Source organism: Callospermophilus lateralis, chromosome 1, assembly GCF_048772815.1.
Source record: "Callospermophilus lateralis isolate mCalLat2 chromosome 1, mCalLat2.hap1, whole genome shotgun sequence".
Classification (NCBI taxonomy): Eukaryota; Metazoa; Chordata; class Mammalia; order Rodentia; family Sciuridae; genus Callospermophilus; species Callospermophilus lateralis.
Window position 1 is genome coordinate 6,971,884 of NC_135305.1, and position 24,311 is coordinate 6,996,194.

A 24,311-nucleotide genomic window follows, 5' to 3' on the forward strand; every position below is an offset into this window, starting at 1 on the left:
GTGACTGTTGTATTCTGCTATCTTTCCTATCCTCTACTATCCCCCCTTCCCTCCCCTCCCCTCCCCTCCCATCTTCTCTCTCTACCCCATCTACTGTAATTCATTTCTCCCCCTTTTTTTTCTTCCTTTCCCCTCACTTCCTCTTATATGTAATTATGTATAACAATGAGGGTCTCCTTCCATTTCCATGCAATTTCCCTTCTCTTTCCCTTTCCCTCCCACCTCTCGTCCCTGTTTAATGTTAATCTTCTTCTCATGCTCTTCCTCCCTGCTCTGTTCTTAGTTGTTCTCCTTATATCAAAGAAGACATTTGGCATTTGTTTTTTAGGGATTGGCTAGCTTCACTTAGCATAATCTGCTCTAATGCCATCCATTTCCCTGCAAATTCCATGATTTTGTCATTTTTTAGTGCAGAGTAATTCTTCTTTGTGTATAAATGCCACATTTTTAAAATCCATTCTTCTATTGAAGGGCTTCTAGGTTGGTTCCACAGTCTAGCTATTGTGAATTGTGCTGCTATGAACATCAATGTAGCAGTATCCCTATAGTACGCTCTTTTAAGGTCTTTAGGGAATAGTCCAAGAAAGGGAATAGCTGGGTCAAATGGTGGTTCCATTCCCAGCTTTCTCAGGAATCTCCATACTGCTTTCCAAATTGGCCGTACCAATTTGCACTCCCACCAGCAATGTACAAGTGTACCCTTTTCCCACATCCTCGCCAGCACTTGTTGTTTGACTTCATAATGGCTGCCAATCTTACTGGAGTAAGATCGTATCTTAGGGTGGTTTTGATTTGCATTTCTCTGACTGCTAGAGATGGTGAGCATTTTCTCATGTACTTGTTGATTGATTGTATGTCCTCCTCTGAGAAGTGTCTGTTCAGGTCCTTGGCCCATTTGTTGATTGGGTTATTTGTTTTCTTATTGTTTAATTTTTTGAGTTCTTTGTATACTCTGGATATTAGGGCTCTATCTGAAGTGTGAGGAGTAAAAATTTGTTCCCAGGACGTATTTTATTATTTCTTATTATTTCTCTTGCTGAGAAAAAACTTTTTAGTTTAAGTAAGTCCCATTTGTTGATTCTTATTATTAACTCTTGTGCTATGGGTGTCCTATTAAGGAATTTGGAGCCTGACCCCACAATATGTAGATCGGAGCCAACTTTTTCTTCTATCAGATGAAGAGTCTCTGTTTTGATATCAAGCTCCTTGATCCATTTTGAGTTAACTTTTGTGCATGGCGAGAGAAAGGGATTCAGTTTCATTTTGTTGCATATGGATTTCCAGTTTTCCCAGCACCATTTGTTGAAGATGCTATCCTTCCTCCATTGCATGCTTTTAGCCTCTTTATCAAATATAAGATGGTTGTAATTTTGTGGATTGATCTCTGTGTTCTCTATTCTGTACCATTGGTCCACCCGCCTGTTTTGGTACCAGTACCATGCTGTATTTGTTACTATTGCTCTGTAGTATAGTTTGAAATCTGATATCACTATACTGCCTGATTCACACTTCCTGCTTAGAATTGCTTTTGCTATTCTGGGTCTTTTATTTTTCCATATGAATTTCATGATTGCTTTATATATTTCTACAAGAAATGCCATTGGGATTTTGATTGGCATTGCATTAAACCTTTAGAGAACTTTTGGTAAGATCGCCATTTTGATGATGTTAGTTCTGCCTATCCATGAACAGGGTATATTTTTCCATCTTCTAAGATCTTCTCTCTCTCTCTTTAGGGTTCTGTAGTTTTTATTGTATAAATCTTTCACCTCTTTTGTTAGGTTGATTCCCAAGTATTTTTTTTTTGAGGATATTGTGAATGGGGTGGTTGTCCTCATTTCCATTTCAGAAGATTTGTTGCTGATATACAGGAATGCCTTTGATTTATGTGTGTTGATTTTATATCCTGCCACTTTGCTGAATTCATTTATTAGCTCTAGTAGTTACTTTGTAGGCCTTTTTGGGTCTGCTAGGTATAGAATCATGTCGTCCGCAAAAGGTGATAATTTAAGTTCTTCTTTTCCTATTTTTGTGCCTTTAATTTCTTTCGTCTGTCTAATTGCTCTGGCCAATGTTTCGAGAACTATGTTGAACAGAAGTGGTGAGAGAGGGCATCCCTATCTTGTTCCAGATTTTAGAGGGAATGCCTTCAATTTTTCTCCGTTCATAATGATGCTAGCCTGAGGCTTAGCATAGATAGCTTTTACAATATTGAGGTATGTTCCTGTTATCCCTAGTTTTTCTAGTGTTTTGAACATAAAGGGTTGCTGTACTTTGTCGAATGCTTTTTCTGCATCTATTGAAATTAGCATATGGTTCTTATCTTTAAGTCTATTGATGTGGTGAATAACATTTATTGATTTCCATATATTGAACCATCCTTGCATACCAGGGATGAATGCTACTTGATCATGATGTACAATCTTTTTCATATGTTTCTGTATCTGATTTGCCATAATTTTATTGATGATTTTTGCCTCTATGTTCATTAGAGATATTGGTCTGTAGTTTTCTTTCTTTGAAGTGTCTTTGTCTGGTTTAGGAATCAGGGTGATGTTGGCCTCGTAGAATGAATTTGCAAGTTCTCCCTCTTTTTCTATTTCCTGAAATAGCTTGAAAAGTATTGGTATTAGTTCTTCTTTAAAGGTTTTGTAAAACTCTGCTGTATACCCATCCGGTCCTGGGCTTTTCTTATTTGGTAGTCTTTTGATGACTTCTTCTATTTCCTCAATTGATATTGGTCTGTTTTGGGCAGATCATATGGCTTAAGAAATTTATCAATGCCTTCACTATCTTCTATTTTATTGGAGTATAAGGATTCAAAATAATTTCTAATTATCTTCTGTATTTCTGTAGTCTGTTGTGATATTGCCTTTTTAATCCTGTATGCTAGTAATTTGAGTTCTCTCTCTTCTTCTTTTCATTAGCATGGCTAAGGGTCTGTCGATCTTATTTATTTTTTCAAAGAACCAACTTTTAGTTTTGTCATTTTTTTCAATTGTTTCTTTTGTTTCAATTTCATTGATTTCAGCTCTGATTTTAATTATTTCTTGCCTTCTACTACTTTTGCTGTTGTTTTTATCTTCTTTTTCTAGGGTTTTGAGATGAAGTGTAAGATCATTTATTTGTTGGTTTTTTCTTTTTTTAAGGAATGAACTCCAAGCAATGAATTTTTCTCTTAGAACTGCTTTCATTGTGTCCCATGGATTCCGATATGTTGTGTCTGTGTTTTCCTTTATCTCCAAGAATTTTTAAATTTCCTCCTTGATGTCTTCTGTAACCCATTGATCATTCAGTAACATATTGTTCATTTTCCAAGTGATGCAGTATTTTTCCTTCCTTCTTTTATTATTGATTTCCAGTTTCATTCCATTATGATCAGATAGGATGCATGGTATTATCTCTACTCCCTTATAATTTCTAAGAGTTGCCCTGTGACATAATATATGGTCTATTTTTGAGAAAGATCCATGTGCTGCAGAGAAAAAAGTGTAGCTGCTTGATGTTGGGTGGTATATTCTGTCAATTAAGTCTAGGTTATTAATTGTATTATTGAGTTCTATAGTTTCTTTATTCAACTTTTGTTTGGAAGATCTGTCCAGTAGTGAGATAGGTGTGTTGAAGTATCCCATGATTATTGTATTGTGGTCTATTTGACTCTTGAACTTGAGAAGAGTTTGTTTGATGAACATAGCTGCACCATTGTTTGGGGCATATATATTTATGATTGTTATGTCTTGTTGGTGTATGGTTCCCTTGAGCAGTATGTAGTGTCCTTCTTTATCCCTTTTGATTAACTTTAGCTTGAAGTCTATTTTATTTGATATGAGTATGGACACTCCTGCTTGTTTCCGAGGTCCATATGAGTGATATGATTTTTCCCAACCTTTCACCTTCAGTCTGTGTATGTCTTTTCCTATCAAATGTGTCTCCTGTAGGCAGCATATTGTTGGATCTTTTTTTTTTTTTTTGGATCCATTCTACTAGTCTGTGTCTCTTGATTGGTGAGTTTAAGCCATTAACATTTAGGGTTACTATTGAGATATGGTTTGTCATATTTGTTTATTTATGTTACTTAACATGGTTTGTTTTTCCTCTTTGATTATTTTTTCCCTTTACTGTACTACCTCCCGCTGTTGGTTTTCATTGTTATTTTCCATTTCCTCTTCCTGTAATGTTTTGCCAAGGATGTTTTGAAGAGATGGTTTTCTAGTTGCAAATTCTTTTAACTTTTGTTTATCATGGAAGTTTTAATTTCATCTTCCATCCTGAAGCTTAATTTCTCTGGATACATGATTCTTGGTTGGAACCCATTTTCTTTAAGCATTTGAAATATGTTGTTCCAGAATCTTCTAGCTTTCAGAGTCTGTGTTGAAAGATAAGCTGTTATCCTGATTGGTTTACCCCTAAATGTAATCTGCTTCCTTTCTCTTGTAGCTTTTAAAATTCTCTACTTATTCTGTATGTTGGGCATCTTCATTATAATGTGTCTTGGTGTGGATCTCTTATGATTTTGCATATTCGGCGTCCTGTAGGCTTCTAGGATTTGGAATTCTGTTTCATTCTTCAAGTCTGGGAAGTTTTCTCATATTATTTCATTGAACAGATTGCTCATTCCTTTGGTTTGGACCTCTATATCTTCCTGTATCCCAATAACTCTTAAGTTTGGTCTCTTTATGTTATCCCATATTTCTTGTATGTTCTGCTCATGGTTTCTTAACAGTCTCGCTGAGCTGTCTATGTTCTTTTCAAGTTGAAATACTTTGTCTTCATTGTCTGATGTTCTATCTTCTAAGTGTTCTACTCTGCTGGTAGTACTCTCATTTGAGTTTTTAATTTGGTTTATTGCTTCTTGCATTTCTAGGATTTCTGTTTGTTTTTTATAACCTCTATCTCCCTGTATAGTTGATCTTTTGCTTCTTGGATTTGTTTATGTAATTCATTTTCAAAGTGATCTTTCATTGTCTGATTTTGCTGTCTAATGTCTTCCTTGAGACTCCAGATCATCTGAAGCATGTATATCCTGAATTCTTTATCTGATATTCCATCTGCTGCAGATATTACCTCTTCTAAAGTTGAGTTGAACTTCATTGCTTGTGGTCCTTTCTTTCCTTGTCTTTTCATACTGCTCACCTTTCTTTCTGCTTTGTGAAACTGTTGTGTTATTGATTTTCCCCCTGTATATTTATATTGCTCTTGTATAGTTGCAAAGTCTCCCTTTTGTGGAAAAAGCCAATGTTAACAGTTCTCAATATCAATAGTACATCATCTAAGCACACGTTTTCCTTATTACTACATTTATAGCTAGACTCTATGTCTAAAAATGTTGGTTTTCATTATCATTTACAAATATAGTCATTAGTTTCCTGAAAGGCATACCGTTTCTGGTAGCTTGAAGAAAACTGAATTTCAGGTGTAGGATGTTATGTTTAGGGGGAAAGGAGTGAGGGTGTGGGGTTAATCTAACTTAGTATCTTTGGAAATCTCTAACCAATAGATGGGTAATTTATGGAAGAATGTATAGATTCAAATTCCTATCTGTATTTATAAGATTACCCTAATTACAAATAGTAAAATTTAGGGGTTGCAAGTAGGATAGAGGGAGTAAGAAGGAGAAAAACAAATAACAAGGAAAGAAAGAGAAAAAAGAGCAGGAAAAAGAAAATAAGAGAAAAAAGAAAAGAAATAAAAGGGGGAGGGAGGTGGGGCATATGCAATTCCTCTATATTATATTATTCTGGTGATTCAGTTGTTAAAGACCTTTTTCATGCACAATTCTTGGTTTCACATATATTGAGGTTGCGAGGACCAGAGGGGGAAGGGTAGAGGAGACTGGATGAATGGATGAAAAGAGAGAGAGAAGAGAAAAAAAGAAAGAAAAAGAATGTCTCTCAGAACTCTGTTTTCTTTTCTTCCAGTTGGTGGCATTGTTTATTCCTAGCTTGAGTCTCTGGGTTCAGGGTGGTGGTGGTAGTCAGTGTGAGAGGACTTGAGCTTCCGCCTGTGGCCTCTCTACTCTTATTCTGAGATGTAAACCAGGTGCCTGATCCGCTGCAGAACCGAGCTGGTAGCCTCACCCACCGATTGGTGAGTTTTAAGGGTTGGTGGGATTTTCCAAGATGAGTTCCATCTTCTCATAAGGTGTTTGATGAGGTGGGGGGTGTTGGGGAAATCTTATGTTTGTCCAGAGCTCGGTCAGGTGACCGCACGGGCGGGCGGCTGGGCCCCTCCTCCAGTTGGGGTGGTCTGTCCACCGGACAGGCAGGCTGCTGGGCCCCTCCTCCTGTTGGGGTGGTCTGTCTACCGCGCCGGCGGGCCCAATACTACACTTCTTACAGTCTGTTTAAGCTGATAACAACTCCACTTTAATAGCATAAAAGAATTCGACACTTTTATGAACTTAAAAACAGCATACTAGGGGCTGGGGTTGTGGCTCAGTGGTACACCACTCGCCTGGCATTTGTGAGGCACTGGGTTTGAGCCTCAGCACCACATAAAAATAAATAAATAAAATAAAGGTATTTTGTTCATCTGCAACTAAAAAATAATTTTAAAAGAACAGCATACTATAGTGACACAGTCACTTCAATGATTGTAGCAGCTCAATTCACAAGAGCTAAACTGTTGGAGCAACATAGATTCCCTTCAATAGATGAATGGTATCCTCTTCGCTCCTGAGTCACTGGGATTACATATATACACAGTGGAATATTACTCAGCATTAAAAGAGAATAAAATTATGGCATTTGCAGGTAAATGGATGGATTTGGAATATCATGCTAAGCAAAGTAAGCCAGTCTCAAAAACCCAAAGTCCAAATGTTCTCTCTGAAAACTGGATGCGGATCCATAATGATGGGGGTGCGGTGGGGTGATGGGAAGAATGGAGGAACTTTGGTCAAAGGGGACAGTGGGTAGAGGAAGGGACATGAGGGCAGGAAAGATGATGGGATGAGATGAACATTATTACCCCAGGTACATGTATGACTGCACACATGGTGTGATGCTACATCATGTACAAGCAAAGAAATGAAAAGTTGTGCTCCATTTGTGTACAATGAATCAAAATGCATTCTGCTGACCTAACTAGAATAAATTGAAACAAATAAATAAATAAATAAAATGGAAAAAATTCATGTTTATTCAAGTCCTTTCCCCACATTTCATTTTTTATATCACAATTTATATAATTTGATATTGTGTTCTCCTGAGTTACTGTTGCTATACTTATTTTAATTCTTTCCTCTTCTAAGCTTCATACCAAAGATACAAATGGCTTCCACACCACCATTACACTATAGAATTAGAATATCCTGAACGTGACCATATATTTACCTTTACCCATGAAATTGATACTTCCTTATGTTTTCATGTCACTAAATAATGTCCTTTCATTTCACACTGAAGAATTCCAAATAGCTTTCTTCATAGGCAACTCTGGTGGTGATGAATTCCCTCACCTATTGGTTGTCTGGGAAAGTCTTTTTCTCCCCTTCCCCCTTCCCCTCCTCCCTGTCCTCCTAATTTTTGAAGGTCAGCTTTTCTGGGGGAAATATTCTTGGTTGGCATCTTCTTCTTTCAGCACTTTGATTACATCAGCGCACCCCTCCTGCCTGCAAGGAGTCTGTTGAGAGGTGATCACTGACAGCCTTATTGGCATCTCCATGTACGTGAGACTCCTTTTTCTCTTCCTGATTTCAAAATTCTCTTTGTCTTCAGTTTTATTTTCTTGTGTGTTGGCTTTTGTGTTTTCTTATTGTAAGCGGATGAACCCAGGGGTGCTATTACCACTGAGCTACAGCCTCAGTTCTTTTATTTTTTATTTTGAGACAGGGTCTCACTAAGTCCTGAGGCTGGCCCTGAACTTGGGATACTCTTAGCTCCTGAGTCACTGGGATTGCAGATGTGTGAGCCACTACCTCTGGCATGGGTAAAATCCTTGAGCTGATTCTGACCTAAGACCTGTGAGCTTCAGGTACTTAGATATTCATATCTTTCCCCATATTTCAGGAATTCTTAGTCATTATTTCTTTAAATGAACTTCAGGTGTTTTTTTTCTCCTCCTCCTCCTCCTCTCCTCCTCTTCCTCCTCCTCCTCCTCCTCTCCTCCTCTTCCTCCTCCTCCTCCTTCCCTCCCTCCCTCCCTCTCCCCTGCCTTAAAACTCCTGTAATGCTATAATGCAAATGTGAGCTCTCCTGATGAGGTTCCACACATCCCAGAGTCTTTCTTCATGCCTTTTCATTATTTTTCTTTTTTCTCCATGGACTGCACGATTTTAAATGTTCTGTCTTCCAGTTTGTTATTCTTTCTTCTGTTTTGGTTTTTCTTTTTGTTCTGTTCGATTTTTTTTTTTGAGGTGGAGTTGCACCGAGTTGCACCAGGCTGGCCTCAAACTCATGATCCTCCTGCCTTGGGCTCCTGGGACCTGGGATGACAGTGTGCACCACCAGGCCTAGTTCCTTTTTCCTGCTCAATCTAGTCTATGTTGAAGCAAATCCGTTGTGTTTCTTTTAATACTTTCAGTGTATTTTCAATTTCAGATTTGAACTTTTGTTTGCTTTTTTTCTCTTTGTTGAGTTTTTCATTTTCTTCTTGCATTGCTTTCCTGGTTTGGGAAAATGGTTTATCTGTATTCTCCCCTAACTTTCTGAGCTCCTTTGGAACATATTTTAAAGGAATTTGAATTTTTAGCAGGCAGTTAGTTCATGGATCTCCAACTCTTTGAATCAGTTGCTGGAAGGTGATTGGGTCCTTTAGTGGTGTCTTATTTTCTGGATTCTTCATGACCCTGGAAGCCCTGCACAGGTGTCTGCCCATTTGAAGAGGCACTCGCCTCTTTGGGGTCTATGGATTGGAGTTATTAAGGAAATGCCTTATGTGTGCTGGCATGGGAGAGGAGAGGCTGGAATACTGCATCATCAGGCCTAGGTGTGGCTGGTCAATTCTGGATGTGTGCAGGGGACTCAGTCTGGGGGGATGTGACTTCTCATGAGCTCATGTAGCTGGGCTCTACAACATTGTCAACTGGGTAGTCCTTGGTAGCAGGAACTAAGGGGGCTGAAAGAGGGCCATAATAGCTGCAAAGGGCACTCAGCAATGCCTCTGAACAGGAGGGGCCGCTGGGGAGCCAGTACCTGCCGTGGATCCACACTTGGTTGTGAATTTGTTGTAGGCATATGCATGTGAGAAAGCCAGAATAGGCATGAGGACAGTAGTGACGGCCAAGGGCAAAGGAATTGTTAGGACCAACTGCAAGTAAATGCATGGCAGCAGGGGCCAGGGGAGTCTGTGTGCCACCCCAGGAGTCAGGACTGGCAGTGTGCACACATCCGGCCAGAAACAAGTGCAAACACAGTGGATGAAGTGGGCACCATGGGGCAAGGTCAGCTGTGGACATCTGAACAGTTACAGAAGTCAAGACAAGCAGCGAGCCTGTGTGCATTTCCATGGACTATCTGCAGAGGCAAGCCTGCTGGTGAGGACTGATGCTGGCAGCTGCAGAGATGGATCACAAATGCACAGACCTGCTAAGTGCCAGAGCCTGTGGTGCAGGCCTGAGGTGACTTGTGGGCATGTGCTCAGTGGCTGCACTCAGCTCATGGAGCAGCAAGTGACTCCAGGTGGTGTTTAGAGAAGCTGGAGATTGAAAGAGAGAAACTAGGGCCCCTGCTGGGAAACTGTGGGTAGTATATGGGGACCACAAGGCTGTTGCAGTCCTTGGCACAGAAGAGTCCTGTGCAGCAGGCTGTTGGGGACCATGGTGGTTCCTGCCACGTGTCTATACTGACAGTCACTCTTTGTTCCCAGGTGTCTCCAGATGCCCCAGGTATCTCCAGATGCCCCAGGTATCTCCAGATGCCCCAGGTATGCCAGTCTCCCTAGGGTCCTGGGTGAGATGAAACTGAAACTGACCATTCAGGCTCTGCCCTGAAAGGCTGAGGAAGCTAATTTTCCCTCCATTCTCCTTTTTCCTGAAATTGTTATTTCTTCTCTTACTGTCTGGCTATTACCAGCATTTTCCCCTTCTACTATTTTTCAATAGCTCCTTAAGTGGATTCTTGATCTCTTCTAGTTATCCTTGCCCATAGATAGCTGTTCACCTGATCTTCTTTGCGGGAGGAAATGAAAATGAAGGCTGAGACCTCTTACTCCACCATCTTGCTGATCTTAAAGTCCATTTCAAATTAACTTTTGGTGTGAAGTGATGCAGAAGTGAGATGTATTTTTTCCATACAATTGTATATAGTTATCCCAGGATCGAAAATTCAAGGCCAGCCTCAACAACTTAGAGAGACCCTGTCTCAAAAAATAAAAAGGGCTGGGGATGTAGCTCTATGGAAGAATACCCCTGGGTTCAATCCCCAGTACCAAAATAAAAGGAAAACAAACACACACACACACACACACACACACACACACACACACACCCCACATGCATGCACATTTGAAGAGACAGCAAGCATCAGAATTAGATATGAAAGAGATATTGGAATTATCAGAGAATTTAAGACTGATAAAATTAACATGCTAAGGACCCTAATGTGATGTGCCTGGCAGGCGGTGGTACTGTCCACACTGATGCTCAGCCAGGAATTTCTCTTGGGATTCCTGTACTGAGAAAGGGGACTCGGGATACCTTTTAATAGGAAAGGACCTAAAAAGCAAAAGGCAAGAGAGAACATTAATGGTCAGAGTCTAGAAAAATAAAGACAGGCCTCAGAGACCTAAAATGTTCTTCCCCTTAAGGTGCATCTTCTGTTGGGGAGTAAAAGGCACCATCATAGGAACCTTCTGAAACAACACCTTAGTCCTAAGCAGAGGTTGGATTCTGTGATAGAAACGTCTCCTGCCCACTGCCTCACTGGTGAGGGTCTCTGTCACTTTTAAGTTGTCATCAGCAGGCCTTCCCTGAGCTTCCTGAGCTCAGCTCTGAGGTCTGAGTGACTCCTCGGTGAGGCAGAGGGAAGGTGTCTCCTGAACTCACATCAGAGGTCACTCCTGAGCCTGACCCCAGGAAAGGTGAGCCCGAGCCAGGGAAGGGGACAGACGGGCAAGAGCTGTGAGGAGATGGAGCTGCAGCAAGAGCTGCAGAGGCACTGGTCAAATGAAGTTGGCTGATGAGCACCTCTGTTCTACAAAGCAGAGGACCAGGAATTAGAGGGAATAGACTTATGCTTCCAGGGCTTCAAGAATGTTCTGAATTTCCAATGGAGTTGGTGTGGAAGACGCAGCGGGTGTCTTTGCCAGCTGAATGCACACATTCCTGGTTAGGACTAACTCCTTTCCCTTTCCCTAGTCCCCTAAGGAGTAAGAGAGCTGTTTTCCAGAATTATTAATACACTACAGAAGGTGGGAAACAGTCCCCAAATGCACATTCACAAAGGTGAAAGATATTTCTGAGGGCATATGAGCAAGTCTAACCTCTAAACACGTCTGAAAGAGAATTCTGTACATACCTGAGCTTCGAACTCTGCTTCTCCAGTCTCCTAGGCTCAGTGAATGTGGGGGTCTCCCAGGAGGCATCTGAGGTATTGAACTTGAATCTTCAAACTCTTCCCTTCACATGATACATCAGAATGTCCTCATCTGCATAATAAGAGGCTGGACTATGACAAGAGATTCCCTAACTCGCATCCATGGATGGCTGCATCTGACATACCCCAGGGGAAAGAGGGACTTATTAAAAACAAGAATTTAGGGACTTATTAAAAACAAGAAATTAGGATTATAGCTCAGTGGTAGAGCCCTGCCTCCTATGTGTGAGGCACTGAGTTCGATCCTCAGCACCACATAAAATAAATTAATAAAGATACTGTGTTCGTCTACAGGGAGCTTCTGCAGCCCAGAACACCTCAGGGTTGAACACAGCAAACCCGTTCTCACAGATCCTCAGCCAAAGGCAAGCTGTTCAGCCCTCTCTCTCTGTCCGCCTTTGTGTTGGTGCCCAGGAGACAGAACGCATGCCCTGCAGTAACCAGGGTGGCAGGCATAAGGTGGCAGAATTTGAAACCATGGGGAAATGTAGATAGAAACTCTGAAAGAAACATGGGAGAGGATGGCTGGTCATAGGAGTGAGGGCACAGAGGGGGCAAGAAAGGCCCTGAAGTTGGCTCTTTGTGGAGTAGCTGAATGAGCAGGTACTGGCTGGAGAGCTAGACTGAGGGGAGACCATGCATTTGTGCTCAGGTTTGGGAGCCACTCTGAATGATTCACCTCTTCCATTCAGGAGTGGAGAGGCTTTTGACCATCACTACATCTCGTAGTGACATGGACATTGCCCTGGTCCCACAGCTTTCAGATATAGGCGTGCCACCCCATGGATTGAACTACATTCACCTATTCCTTTGCCTGTTTGGGATAGAATGTTCCATTCAAACACCCTTTGTGCATCCCCTTCTCTTGCTCTGTCTTTGGGTGTGGCCTTCCTAGATGTCAGTCAACCTGCTGACAGCAGACATCATGAAGCTAGACTCAGCCCCTTGAAACCTGACCCCTTGCCTCATTTGGATGACTTCTCAATAAAAGGGTTCAACACGTGCTCTTTCTGCCAACCCTTAAGGTCAGAGGAGAAGTCACAGGACTGTAAAGAAAAAGGTACCTCTGTCTTTTGTGTGGTTATTTCGTGCAGCCCAGTTCACCTGGAGGGACCCTGAGTGTTTTAATGGAAAGGAACACTACACTCAGTGACTTGTGGGATCATGGAAATGTGACCAGAGTGTCCATTATGAAATAATGCTAGACTTGGGCATATCCCTTTACTTTAAAAGCTTCACACTTAGTGGTTGAGGGCGGCGTCCCAGGGCCCCCAGCCACAGAACACATGTAGATGTGTTTGGACAAGGCAGGGCTTTGGCTGGAAGTCAGCAGAAACTGACTCTGCAGGTAGGCTTGGGAGGTGACTGTCTTCCAGTTTCCAAAAGAAGGCTTCCCATTTTCTTCTTGCTCCTTCTCCAGTCCAACCACCCTAAAGTGTGTCTGTAAGTCCCTTGGTAAACTTCCCAGTCCTCAGGATTTAACTAAGTGTCTTCTGGCTGCTGAATCCCCTGAACTTATGCCATTGACCTTGATTATTATCTGGGAAAATTAATACCTGAGGCTTAGTATAAATTACACAGAGTAAATGTGATAACTTGTCCTTGGCTGTTTGCATTTGAGTCCCTGAAAAGAAAAACCCACTGAATGTTCTCATGGGTCTAAGCCACAGCCAGGTGCTGACCCTTCTGTTGTTATTCTCCAAAAAGCACTAGCACAATTTACTATAACTCACAAAATGTACCTGCCTCCTCTCTGGACACCTGCTCCTCCCCAAACCACACACCTGCATGTTCCCACCCTCAGGAGCAAGGGCCATGTCTTGTCACTGTGTCATCCCCAGCTCTTTGGACTTTTCCTGGCACGAGATAGGTGGTCATGCTATTCAGAGGGATAATACGTGAATGAGCCAATCGTGTTTGGGACTTTCAGGGACACCTGAGAGGGTGGAAGATGGCAAGAGATGAAGAAGACCCCTACGGTAAGAACAGATCCCAGCAATGCATCCTGTGGTTCAGCTCAGGGTAAGAGGGGAGTGGGCTCACTCGTGGCCAAATACACGTAAGCCCCAGAGGGGTCTCCAGCCTGGGGTGAACTGGCAAGGCCCTTGGCTGGAAAGCAGAGGAGCTGCCCAGTGGAAGTTGGTTAAACTGATGACGGATTCTAACCCTTGGTCCTCCAGGTTCAGAAGACGACACTGGGTCCCCACAAGAACTTCCTGTCCAGGCTGGGAGACACGTTGGTGACCAGAGCCTGCACCACGGCCTGAGGGCACTGGGACAGGTGGCGCGTGCACGTCATCGACACCCCCGACCTCTTCGGCTCCGACGTGCACAACACTGACCCCGAGTGCTTGCAGAGAGCGCGCTGCTACCTGCTGTCGGCGCCCAGGCCGCACGCGCTGCTGCTGGTCACCCAGCTGGGCCGCTTCACCGCCCAGGACCAGCAGGCGCTGCGCAAGGTGAAGGAGCTGTTCGGCCAGGCCGTGGTGGCGCGAGTCGTCCTCGTCTTCACCCACAAGGAGGACCTGGCCGGCGACTCTGTGCAGGACTACGTGCGCTGCACGGAGAACCGGGCCCTGAGGGAGCTGGTGGCCGAGTGCGAGGGCCGAGTCTGCGCCCTCAACAACCGCGCCACGGGCGGCGAGCGTCTGGCGCAGGTGGAGCAGCTGCTGGGCCTGGTCCAGGGCCTGGTGCGCATGCGCACGGGCGCACACTACACCAACCAGGTGTATGACCCGGCGCAGGCGCGCAGGGCGCCGACCCGGAGGAGAGGCGAGGTCTGGCTTGGTTTGCAGGAAGGGATAACCTCAGTTCCACCCATTTTGCTGAAATGGCAGAATTTATTTTTCTTCATAGCTAATGCTCCCTTGTATGTGTATATGCCACATTTCTTTATCCACCCACCTGTTATGGGCATCAGGCTGATTCTATGTCTTAGTTACTGTGAGTGGTATCACAGGACCCTGGGCAAGCAGTAACTCTTTTGCATTCTGCTTTCATTTCCCTTGGAAATACCCCCAAGAGTGGGAGAGCTGGACATGGGGTAGTTCTGGTTTTAGTTTTGTGAGGAACTTCTACACTGTTCCCCACAGGGGCCGCACAGATTTACATTCCCACCAAAGAGTAGGAGTTCCTTTTTCTCCATATCCTCTCAAGCATTTGCTATTTTGTTTTTGTTTTTATTTATAGCCATTCTAACTGGGGTGAGATAAAGTCTTAATTTGCATTTCCCTAATGGCTAATGATATTGACAATTTTTTTTCATTTATTTATTGGTCGTTTGTATTTCTTCTTTCAAAAAGGTGTTTATTCAGATCATTTGCCTAGTTTTATTATTATATTTTTAAAAATTTATTATTTTTAGATGACAGTAGAGTGTATTTTGAAATATTATACATAGATGGAGTATGACTTATTCTAATTAGGATTCCATTCTTGTGGTTGTACATGACGTGGCGTTACACTGGTCATGTATTCTTATATGACATTTGCCCATTTTTCAGTTCGAACACTTTTGAACCTAGGGAAGTACACTCTCTTCATGAGCATGAAAATCCCAGTAGAAGTAAAGGGGTTTAAAAGTATACTGAAGAAAAAAATGCACACTTATTTCCCTGTGCTTTATGAATTCCAGAGTTTTACTAATCTTAAGGAAAATGAAATTTTAAAAAAAATTATATAATGCCTATTATTCTTAAAATCTACTACTTAATAATTTGATCAAAATATGTAACACCAAGAGGTTGGGAATTGGGGAGAAACAGGGAGGAAGGATAAGAGGCACGAAAAGGGAGCCATATAATAAGATCTGGTGTTCTATAGCACAGCATAGCTCACAATATCCTAGCCTCTGTCTTATAAATAGCTAGAAGAGAGGAGCTCAAAGACTCCAAGTACAAAGACATGATAAGAAGATGGAAACATTTCCACCACTTCTTTTTTTTTTTTAAGAGAGAGAAAGAGAGAGAATTTTAATATTTATTTTTTAGTTTTCAGGGGACACAACATCTTTGTTTGTATGTGGTGCTGAGGATCAAACCCGGGCCGCACGCATGCCAGGTGAGCGCGCTACCACTTGAGCCACATCCCCAGCCCAATTTTTCTACCACTTCTAATTGCTCAAAAGGATATGAAAAACTGAGGTATAAACATAGAAAAACATTTACAAAATGTTCATGCTGAATACTAAGCAAAACTAATAAAAGAAATCAAACAAGATCAGTTAACTGTAAACGCCCAATTAGGCTGCAAGATACAACATGGTAACAAAATCAATTCTCTTCTAAACATATGTACAGCAAGATTTTTTGTAGGTATAACAAGTTTCTTCAAAGTATCATACAAAAGAGAAAAACTAGAATAGAGAATGAACTAGAATAATTCTATTTTCAAATAGAACAGTTTTTTAAAAGAATAATAAATGAGGGGAGTCAGTCTACTCAATTTTAAGACCTCCTATGTAATTAAATAATCAAAATGAACACAACAAAGAGGATTCAAAAATGCATTCTAACAAATATACCACACTGATTTTTGGCAAAGTACAAAAGCAAGTTGTTGGAGAAAAGCTCTCCTGTCAAATGGTGTTAGACAAATCTGTCTTCCATAGGCAAAGATAAATGAACCTGGACTCAGTCTCCCTGAGTTCAGCGTCAGTGACAGCCACCGTGCCTACGCTGTAAGACCTTGCCACTGTTGCTCTTCGTCTTCCTGCCTCCATTCTCTGTATTATCATTGTTATACGTTTTACATTCACCAAGAATACACTCAATGACATTGCTTTCAAGGCTCAATCATCTTTTAAAAAATCTTTTACATGATACAAGGAATGTTTTCTCTTTATAGAAATATTTACTATTTTTGGTTTCTCATTCCTTTGGGAGCCCAGTTACCTCCCTCTTCCCTTTCCGTCTACCCTGTTAGCTCATGGATGAGCCCTGAGCAGCCTGTTGTCCAATGTTGGGAGACGGTTCCTTTCTACATTTTGTCCATTTTTCTGACTGGAATGGAAGGAGGGTAAGTAGCAATCCCAGTTACTCCATCACAGTCAGAGAGCAGCTTTCATCTGTACACCCCTCCACCATTTCAAGTTCAGCCCTGCAATCACAACTTTTCACATTTTAAGTACTCAGTACCTGGATGTGGCTCATGGTTTCTGGACTGGACAACACAGGACAATCCCATCATTACAGAAAATTCTGTTGGTGCAATTGAGGAGTAAGGTGTGCAGGTCCCTTGCACAAGCAAGTTAGATAGCTCCTCCCCTCACTTCCTTTCTGCTCCTCCTCCTCCTCCTCAATATTCTGGCTTAGCATTGCCTGCAAAATCAGAAAAGGGTACAAGACCCAGATTTTCCAGGTAAGGGAATGCGGGTCTGTTTTGGGGAGGAAAATGTTAAATTTGGTGGGGCGAGGACCTCTCTGTTGGCTCTATGTCCTAAACCTTTTGGCAAACTTGTTTTCAGAATTTATTTCTTGTTAGCTCCTATTTCCTGTCTTTGCTGATTTGAGGTTGTAATCTGTTTTGAAGGCTGAGCCTTAAAAATTGATGTCTTTTTCCAGGGGTAACTGTTTAGAGGATACTTGTCTTACAAATAAATTATTCCTGCCCTGGTTGTAGAATTTATGAATAAACTTGGCTGTTCCAGGGTTAGAGTCGGGTGAGTGGACCGAATTACCTCTGAGGGGCTGGTGTGAAGAACATTGATACCTGTAAAGGGCACAGCTTGGTGTGCAGCTCCCCAGAACTGACCCGTAGTCAGGATCAGAGACTGTGTAGTCGGAGGCCTTGTGACCCCACTAACTGTCTGCTCAGAGCTGCCTGCTAGGGACCTGCTTCCTCAGAGACAGATCCTTCATGGGTTCAGCCAGAAATGAGCTCTCCCTAGGATCGGGGAGAAGGGGTATGCTTTCCTGTGTGACTCGCAGTTCAGGAGAAGCTGGGACTGATGGGTGTTTATTCTTTAGGCAGAGTAGGAGAACTTAGCTACCCAAGATCAGCACTCACAAAAGCACTTTCCTCAGTCTTGCATTTAGATTAGGGTCAGTAGAGCAGCATTAGAGAGCCCATGTGTGGAAAGCAGGACCTTAAGAAACACCCCGGCCAGATGTGATGGCACACACCTATAATCCCAAATGTGGAGAAGCCAATGGGGAGGCTTGAGACAGGAAGATCAGGAGTTCAAAGCCAGCCTTGGCAACTCAGTGAGATGCTATCTTGAAATAAAATACAAAAAAAAATTTTTTAAAGGCTGAGGATGTGGCTTAGTGGTTAAGTGCCTCTAGGCCCTGAGTTCAATCCCCGGTACCCAAAACAAAACACAAACAGCCAGAAACCCTCTGTTTTCCTAATGCTGGCCTCCTATATTCACTCCTAATACCAATCACCAAATCTGTGGTTTCAGCTTATTTTTAAAAGTTCTATGATTTCTCTTCCAGGTTTACAGGAAACATTTTCCTCTCTATTCCTAAAGAATAAAGAAATACTTACCCCCTTTTTCCTTTTTTAAAAAGAAGTGTTTGACTTTCTGTTTCAAATCTATAATTTATGGTTCCCTGTCTGGAGACCTTGTCCTTAACAAGAACATTTTCAAACTGTCCTGGCTCAAGTCTGCACCTGTGACAGTTTTTCAAAATGTTCAGAGGTAGCAGTGAAGGATAACATTTAAAAAAGAACACCATGCTTCTATGCCACCAAGAGCCGACCATCAAGGAAGGAATTGTCATTTTTACAGAGTAGACATGGGTTGGATATAATGATCAAACAGAGAGGGGCAAGAAGCTGAGAGATTATTGATCAATTCATTTATTTAGCAAACATTTATTGAGAACCACCCTTTGTCCAGTACTATGTCCCCAGAGAAAAGGGGGGTGACATATGGTCTTCCCATCACAAAGCTTATGGGGGAGGGGCAGTAGAACATCCTACAAATAGCTTCCTCTTCTGACATGAAGAGGCCCTGGAGTACAGTTAGAGCCAACAGCCAGGGAGCATACCAGCGCTGGCCTGTGGTCAGCCATGGCGCTGGGTGAGGTGTGGAAGACCTCTGAGGCCCGAGGGCTGCCCAGGCATGAGCTGGGCCCTGTCTGAATTGGGAGAAAAAGAGTCTGCAAAGGGCTAAAAGTTGAAGGACTCCAGAGGGTTCTGGGAACGTTGAAGGAGCCGCTGTGGCTAAAGCTATGAGAGAAGGAAGTTATCAGGCAGGGCTTTCCGGGTCATTCTGAGGATCTAAACTACTTTCTAAAGGCAGTAGGCAGCAAGTTGGGGATTTAAGCAAGAAAAGAAAAAAGTAAAATTTTAGCTTTAAAACTGGTGGAATTGGAGAGGGAAGGAAGACAAGGTGATCAGTTAGGAAAGTGATACGTGCAAACCAGTGGCAGAGGAGGAGCAGGGAGACACGAATATTCTGAGATTTGGGGGGCCAGAATCAACAGGATTCGGGGCGGGTGGATGCAGGTGAGGAAAGAAGAGTGGGACATGACCCTGGGTCTGGTGGGAGCCCCTGGCTGAAGAGGAGTCTTGTGGGAGGTGGAGGACCCAGGCTCCCTTTTGGCCAGCTTCTGTCTGAGAAGCCCCTGGAACAGCCAAATGAGGCCAAAGTGCAGGATGGAGGTTTGGAACACGCAGCAGGGGGTCTGCAGCCTGCAGAGGCTGGTGAGAGGCCCACATGGCAGCCCACCAGGGAGAGAGGGGCCAGGCTGGAGACGGCACCCAGGAAGCGCTGAGGTTTGTGTGTGTTGGGGGCGGGGGTGATGGAACGACCTAGAAGTGAAACCGAGAGCAGAGGGTTGAGGTGAGGTTTTGGGAAATGAGGCAGGAGCCGTCAGAGGAGAGGTTTACAGCAGGAGAAAACACTGACAGCCAGATCAGACGCTGCAGTCACTCTGCCTTCCCCACACTGCACAATTTTCTTCTTTTATCTACAGGAATCCAAACCATAATGGCAGCCCAGTACCATGATGTGGATTTCTACCACAGCAAACCAGGGACCAGCTATGGTGAGACGTGTGCAGGGCCCCAGACCTGGCCACTGGGAAGAGGGCTGGGCGGTGGGGACCCCTCTGGTTCTGACGGCCAGTCCCCACTTCAACAGGAGAGAAACGTCCCCAGCCTTGCTCCTCATTTCTCTCCATTGACTCAGATCTTTTCCTTCCCTCCACCCTCTCCATTTCCTCCTAAGATAGCCATAGCAGCTACTCAGCTACTTTGGGGAGAAACAGAAAGGGCCCCCTGTAGATCCACGGCTCAGCACCATTTCTTACTCCCTGCTTCCCACAGCACAGACACCGCACAAGAGCTGGCGAGGCCTCTCTGTTGCTCTTCTGCTCCTTTCTTCATCCTGGAGGGGGATTGAGAAGGAGAAATGTGGGAGTAATCAATCCTTTTTCCAGGTCCCTGATTTGCCTGTTGCTGGGGTCCCCTACGACCAACAAAGTCAACAGGCTGACTCAGCACATCACAAAACCCCCCTTTACTCTTTTACCCATAGAAATTGATTATGTCAGTTGAGCTGATTTATCAACCTAGCTCACAATTTAGTAGCTTACAACACCAACTATTTAGTTGGTTCTTAAGGTCAGGTGGACAGTTCTTGGGTCTGAGCCAGCTTCTGGGTCTCGGCCTTGATAGCTTCATGGACCTGTGTGTAGGTAACAAGCTCTTGGGCAGGCAAGGTGTCTTCAAGTAGGCTGGTCCAGGCGTCTTCACACAGCAGTTGCAGGAAGAGCAGAGAGAAGGTGAACCATAGTACAGGAGCACTTTTGGAGTCTCTGCTTGAATTATGCATTCCATTGTGGCATTGTCCAAAGCATGTCACTTGGACCATCTTGATTCATCAGTTGCTTTTTAGTGGGAGGAGCTGCAAATCCATATCCCAAAGAGGCGTGCACACAGGGATGGGAATGACGTGGGGCAATCAGCCCATGGATTGCCATTCATACACTGTCAACACTGGCAGACTGGGGCGGTGCTGGAGCTGGGCTCTGGTGCCCTTCCATTCCACCTGCCATGATTTTCCTGCTCCCCTTGCCTATGGCCAGCAGGCCAGTGCTCCCAGGAGATTCCAAGGAGGGTGACTTCCTCCCTGATGCTAACTAAATAACAATGTGAATGTTCACCCACGTTTTTCCTTAGATAAATTTTGCCTTCCTTTATCCTGTGTTCTCAGACATAGAACTTTTGGAAATATATTTCTTTCATCTCCCGATTCTGGAACTCAAACATAGGAAACTTTGCCATAAAATAGTGATGAGTTGTGTAACCCTGCTACTGGCTCTGTACTGGGAAGCTCCATTTGGAATATAAATTGGGAAATCAATCTCCCACTGCAGAAGCTCCAAAGCCAAGTTTTGTGTTCTTTCCTAAATTACTTTGCTGGGATATCTCTCAGCAGCAGTTCATAGTTCTCTTCTGAAACCATTTATGTCTTCCTCTATGGGCTGGGAAGCCACATATGGTCACAGTAAGGAGCTTGAGGGAATCCTGAAAAGAGAGTGAAAATGGGAGAACAAGGGATGTGCCAGTTGTCCAGGATGGAAACGGCCCAGAAGGCTATCTATAGACCCTGTGAGTACAGGGCTGGCCTCAGGGGAGAAGCCCACAGCCTGCAACAGAGAGAGCACGGGAAGCTGTCGGAGGTAGATTCTAACTCTGTGTCTATTTCCTTGATGTCCCAGGGCCCGGACACCAAGATCACAGAATTTCCCAATTGAGAATTGTATTAATTGGTAAAACTGGAGTAGGAAAAAGTGCCACAGGGAACAGCATCCTTGGAGAGAAAGCATTTAAATCTGGCATTTCAGCAAAATCTGTTACTAAGTCCTGTGAGAAAAAGTGCAGTGTGTGGAACGGAGGTGAACTCGTCGTTGTTGATACTCCTGGTATTTTTGACACCGAGGTACAGGATGCTGACACACAGAAGGAGATTGCTCGCTGTGTCCTCCTGACCTCCCCAGGGCCTCATGTTCTGGTCCTGGTGGTCCCATTAGGCCGTTATACTGTGGAAGAACAAAAGGCCACAAGGAAGATCCTGCAAATGTTTGGAGACAGTGCTACAAGTTTCATGATTCTCTTGTTCACTAGGAAAGATGACTTGGACAGCACCGATTTCCAGGATTACTTACAGCATGCTCCGGAAGGCATTCAAGAGCTGGTGGCCAAGTTCCATCATCGCTACTGTGCATTCAACAACAAGGCGACAGGAGCCGAGCAGGAGGCACAGAGGGTGGAGCTGATGACCCTGGTCCAGCAGGTGGTGAGGGAGAACGGGGGAAGATACTTCACCAATAAGATGTACCGGAGGGCTGAGGAGGAAATTCAGCATCAAGTCCTAGCAGTCCAAGAACGGTACAGAGCAGAGTTGGAGAGAGAGAAAGCACAGATAAGAGCAGAGTACGAAAGGAAAATCAGACACCTGGAAAGTGAGTTGGAGTGGGAAAGGAGAAAGGGCCAAATGGAGAGGACACTAGAGGAAACGGAGTCTGTCTATGCCTTGAGGCAGCAGAATGCCAGAATGGAGGTCGAGAACCAGAGTTGGATAATTGAATTAATCTTGAAAGCCTTGGATGTTGCTTCCTTGTTCTTCCATCTGTTTATGGATGACTAGACTTAAGAAAAATGCATTTGGCGCTGGGGTTTTGACAGCGATAAAGCGGTCACCTAGCACGTGGGATGTGTTGGTTCAATTCTCAGCACCACATAAAAATAAATAATAAAACAAAGGTATTGTGTCCAACCACAACTAAAAAAATTAAAAAATGTTAAAAAAAGAAAAATGTATTTATATTTTCTGCATATTACCTGATGACCCTCCCCATGTGACTTGTTCACTGCAGTCTGAGTGCTCTAGTTTCTGTCTCTCAGGCTCTCAGGACCAGGGAGTTCAGGAAAGTTCACCCTTGGCAATAGGCAGATGTTTGACTTAGCAGGAGAGGGGCAAATCCTCAAGTTGTGAAGCTCAAAAGCAAAAAGTAATGATGCTTGCTGCCAGGGAATTCTTCCTTAGAGACACGGAGAGAGGGATGCAGGAGACCAAAGAACATGACCCCAAGCTGTATCCAGTAGTTTCTAGTAAAACTTTCTCCCCCAAATTCTTTTAGATTGGTAGATATTCTCTGTCCGTAGCTCCTACACACTTATCTTTGCCTTTAGGGTGCTAACAATATCCTACCTGCATAGTGTGTTAGAAAGCTTAATTTTTTGTTTGCATTAGGCAATCTTATAGATGGAGATGATTCTTTCTCAGTGAACATCAAATTATTTAATTATGATTCATAAAAGGACTCGAATTGTTCCTTATCATCTGCTCTTTGAGGAACAAGGAGTTGTTTAGAAAACAGTTCTCTAAGAACTCAACTAAGTAGTGATCCCCAAAAGCCAGAAAGAGTGAAAGACAGCATTACAACAAATAAGTGCACAATGTTTGATATGCTCAGGTGTATCTGTAGAATCTCTGTCCATCTCTTCTTAACCAATTTGATGAATAACCAGATTTGTCCTTTTCTTGAGAAACAACTAACTGTTGCCACCCCACGCCTTCACATCACACCTTGAGTACTTAATGCTTGGCAGGTTATCTGTACTTCTAATAAAACTTCTCAGTTCTCACCTGTTTGTACAGCATTGGACTGTGTTTTGTCTTGGAAGATACCACTGCTACTTCTAATAAAACAGAGATGATTTTCAGTTTTTTGGTAATAGTTCAAGATGATTTTGGAGCTAGACTTGGCCGACTCTCATGGCACCTCTGTTTCTCCTTTTCTTTTCTTTTTTTTTTTTCTTTTTACCTGTCCGAGATTTTAGTAGCAGGACCATAGCGGCCAGTTGAATGGGGAGGGGGGGAGAGACAGAGAGAGAGAGAGAGAGAGAGAGAGAGAGAAGTGGGGGAGATAACGGAGAGAGAGAGTAAGAGAGAGAGGGAGAGTAAGATGGAGAGGGAGAGTAAGAGAGAGTAAGAGAGGAGAGAGTAAGAGCAAACACGAACAGGGGGTTGATATTTATGGGTTCAACGCAGGATGAGGAGGAGCAGGGCGAGTGGGCTGTTACTTCTTCAGTTTGTGCCATTCACAGGGATTGGAGGTGATGGTTCATGCACCATTCAGTGCGTCATGGACCTGAGCTCCCGGAAGAGAAGCGCTCTGGGCGCCATCTTTACCAACATTCCTCCCTTTTTTGTTTTGGTTTGGGGGCATCATACTCGATCTGGCTACTTCCTGCTGAGTAAGGGCATCGATTAGAGGGAGGGAGGGAGGTCAGTTGGTTGGAGAAGAAGGGCCAATAGGCCCCATATCCATGCACTGAAGGCATGGATTTCCTCAGGGAGAAGTCCATGAATGTGCCCTGCACCTATGAGAAGAAACAGCATTAATGTCGTCCAGTCTGTAGGGCTGGTAGAAAAGCCTGTGCCCAGGAGAAGGCAGATTAGAACATAAAGCTGAAAACCAAGGGCTTATTTCTTTGGCATGGTGGGGTAGAGATGGCCTTCGGTGGAGTTGTCATTCGATATCTTCATCTTTCAGCACTTGGTGGAGTTTTCTTGGGATGACTGGATGTGCATGTTGTCCGGCTCAATGGCAAGTAGCTGGTAATCCCTGAGGAGGAGCTGATTGAAAGTTTAGTTATAGATTTTGTTAATTTGTCCTTGAAGGAATTTTAAAATGCAAGGAAGGAAGGCACAGAATAAAAAGACTCCAACTAGAGGTCCCAGAATCGGGAGAATCCAGCGGCTGACGGGGTTTATGAAGAGATCCCAATAGGATTGTTGTGCCAGTTGCTGATTTC

General features: G+C 43.4%; 1 protein-coding gene and 1 pseudogene across 2 annotated transcripts; both read left to right on the forward strand.

Moving 5' to 3' along the window:
* The first annotated feature begins 13,495 nt into the window (after positions 1-13,495).
* On the forward strand, positions 13,496-14,394 carry LOC143391498 (GTPase IMAP family member 1 pseudogene; annotated as a pseudogene).
* A 2,475-nt stretch (positions 14,395-16,869) lies between these two features.
* Positions 16,870-22,137, forward strand: LOC143402087 (GTPase IMAP family member 4-like). 2 transcript variants are annotated; one of them, XM_076859568.2, is made up of 3 exons: positions 16,870-16,892; positions 19,460-19,531; positions 21,209-22,137. In XM_076859568.2, exons 2-3 carry the CDS (start codon positions 19,474-19,476, stop codon positions 22,135-22,137), a joined length of 987 nt encoding a protein of 328 aa, XP_076715683.2. In that variant the 5' UTR covers positions 16,870-16,892; positions 19,460-19,473. The 2 variants fall into 2 exon arrangements, with proteins under 2 accessions (XP_076715683.2, XP_076715684.2); XM_076859569.2 differs by lacking the exon at positions 16,870-16,892 and adding an exon at positions 17,111-17,193.
* The last annotated feature ends 2,174 nt before the right edge of the window (positions 22,138-24,311 follow it).

Coding starts and splice junctions, on each gene's coding strand:
- LOC143402087 (XM_076859568.2), top strand. CDS start 19,474: ATGGCAGCCCAGTACCATGATGTGGATTTCTACCACAGCAAACCAGGG. Junction 19,532..21,208: donor CAAACCAGGGACCAGCTATG/GTGAGACGTGTG, acceptor TTGATGTCCCAG/GGCCCGGACACCAAGATCAC.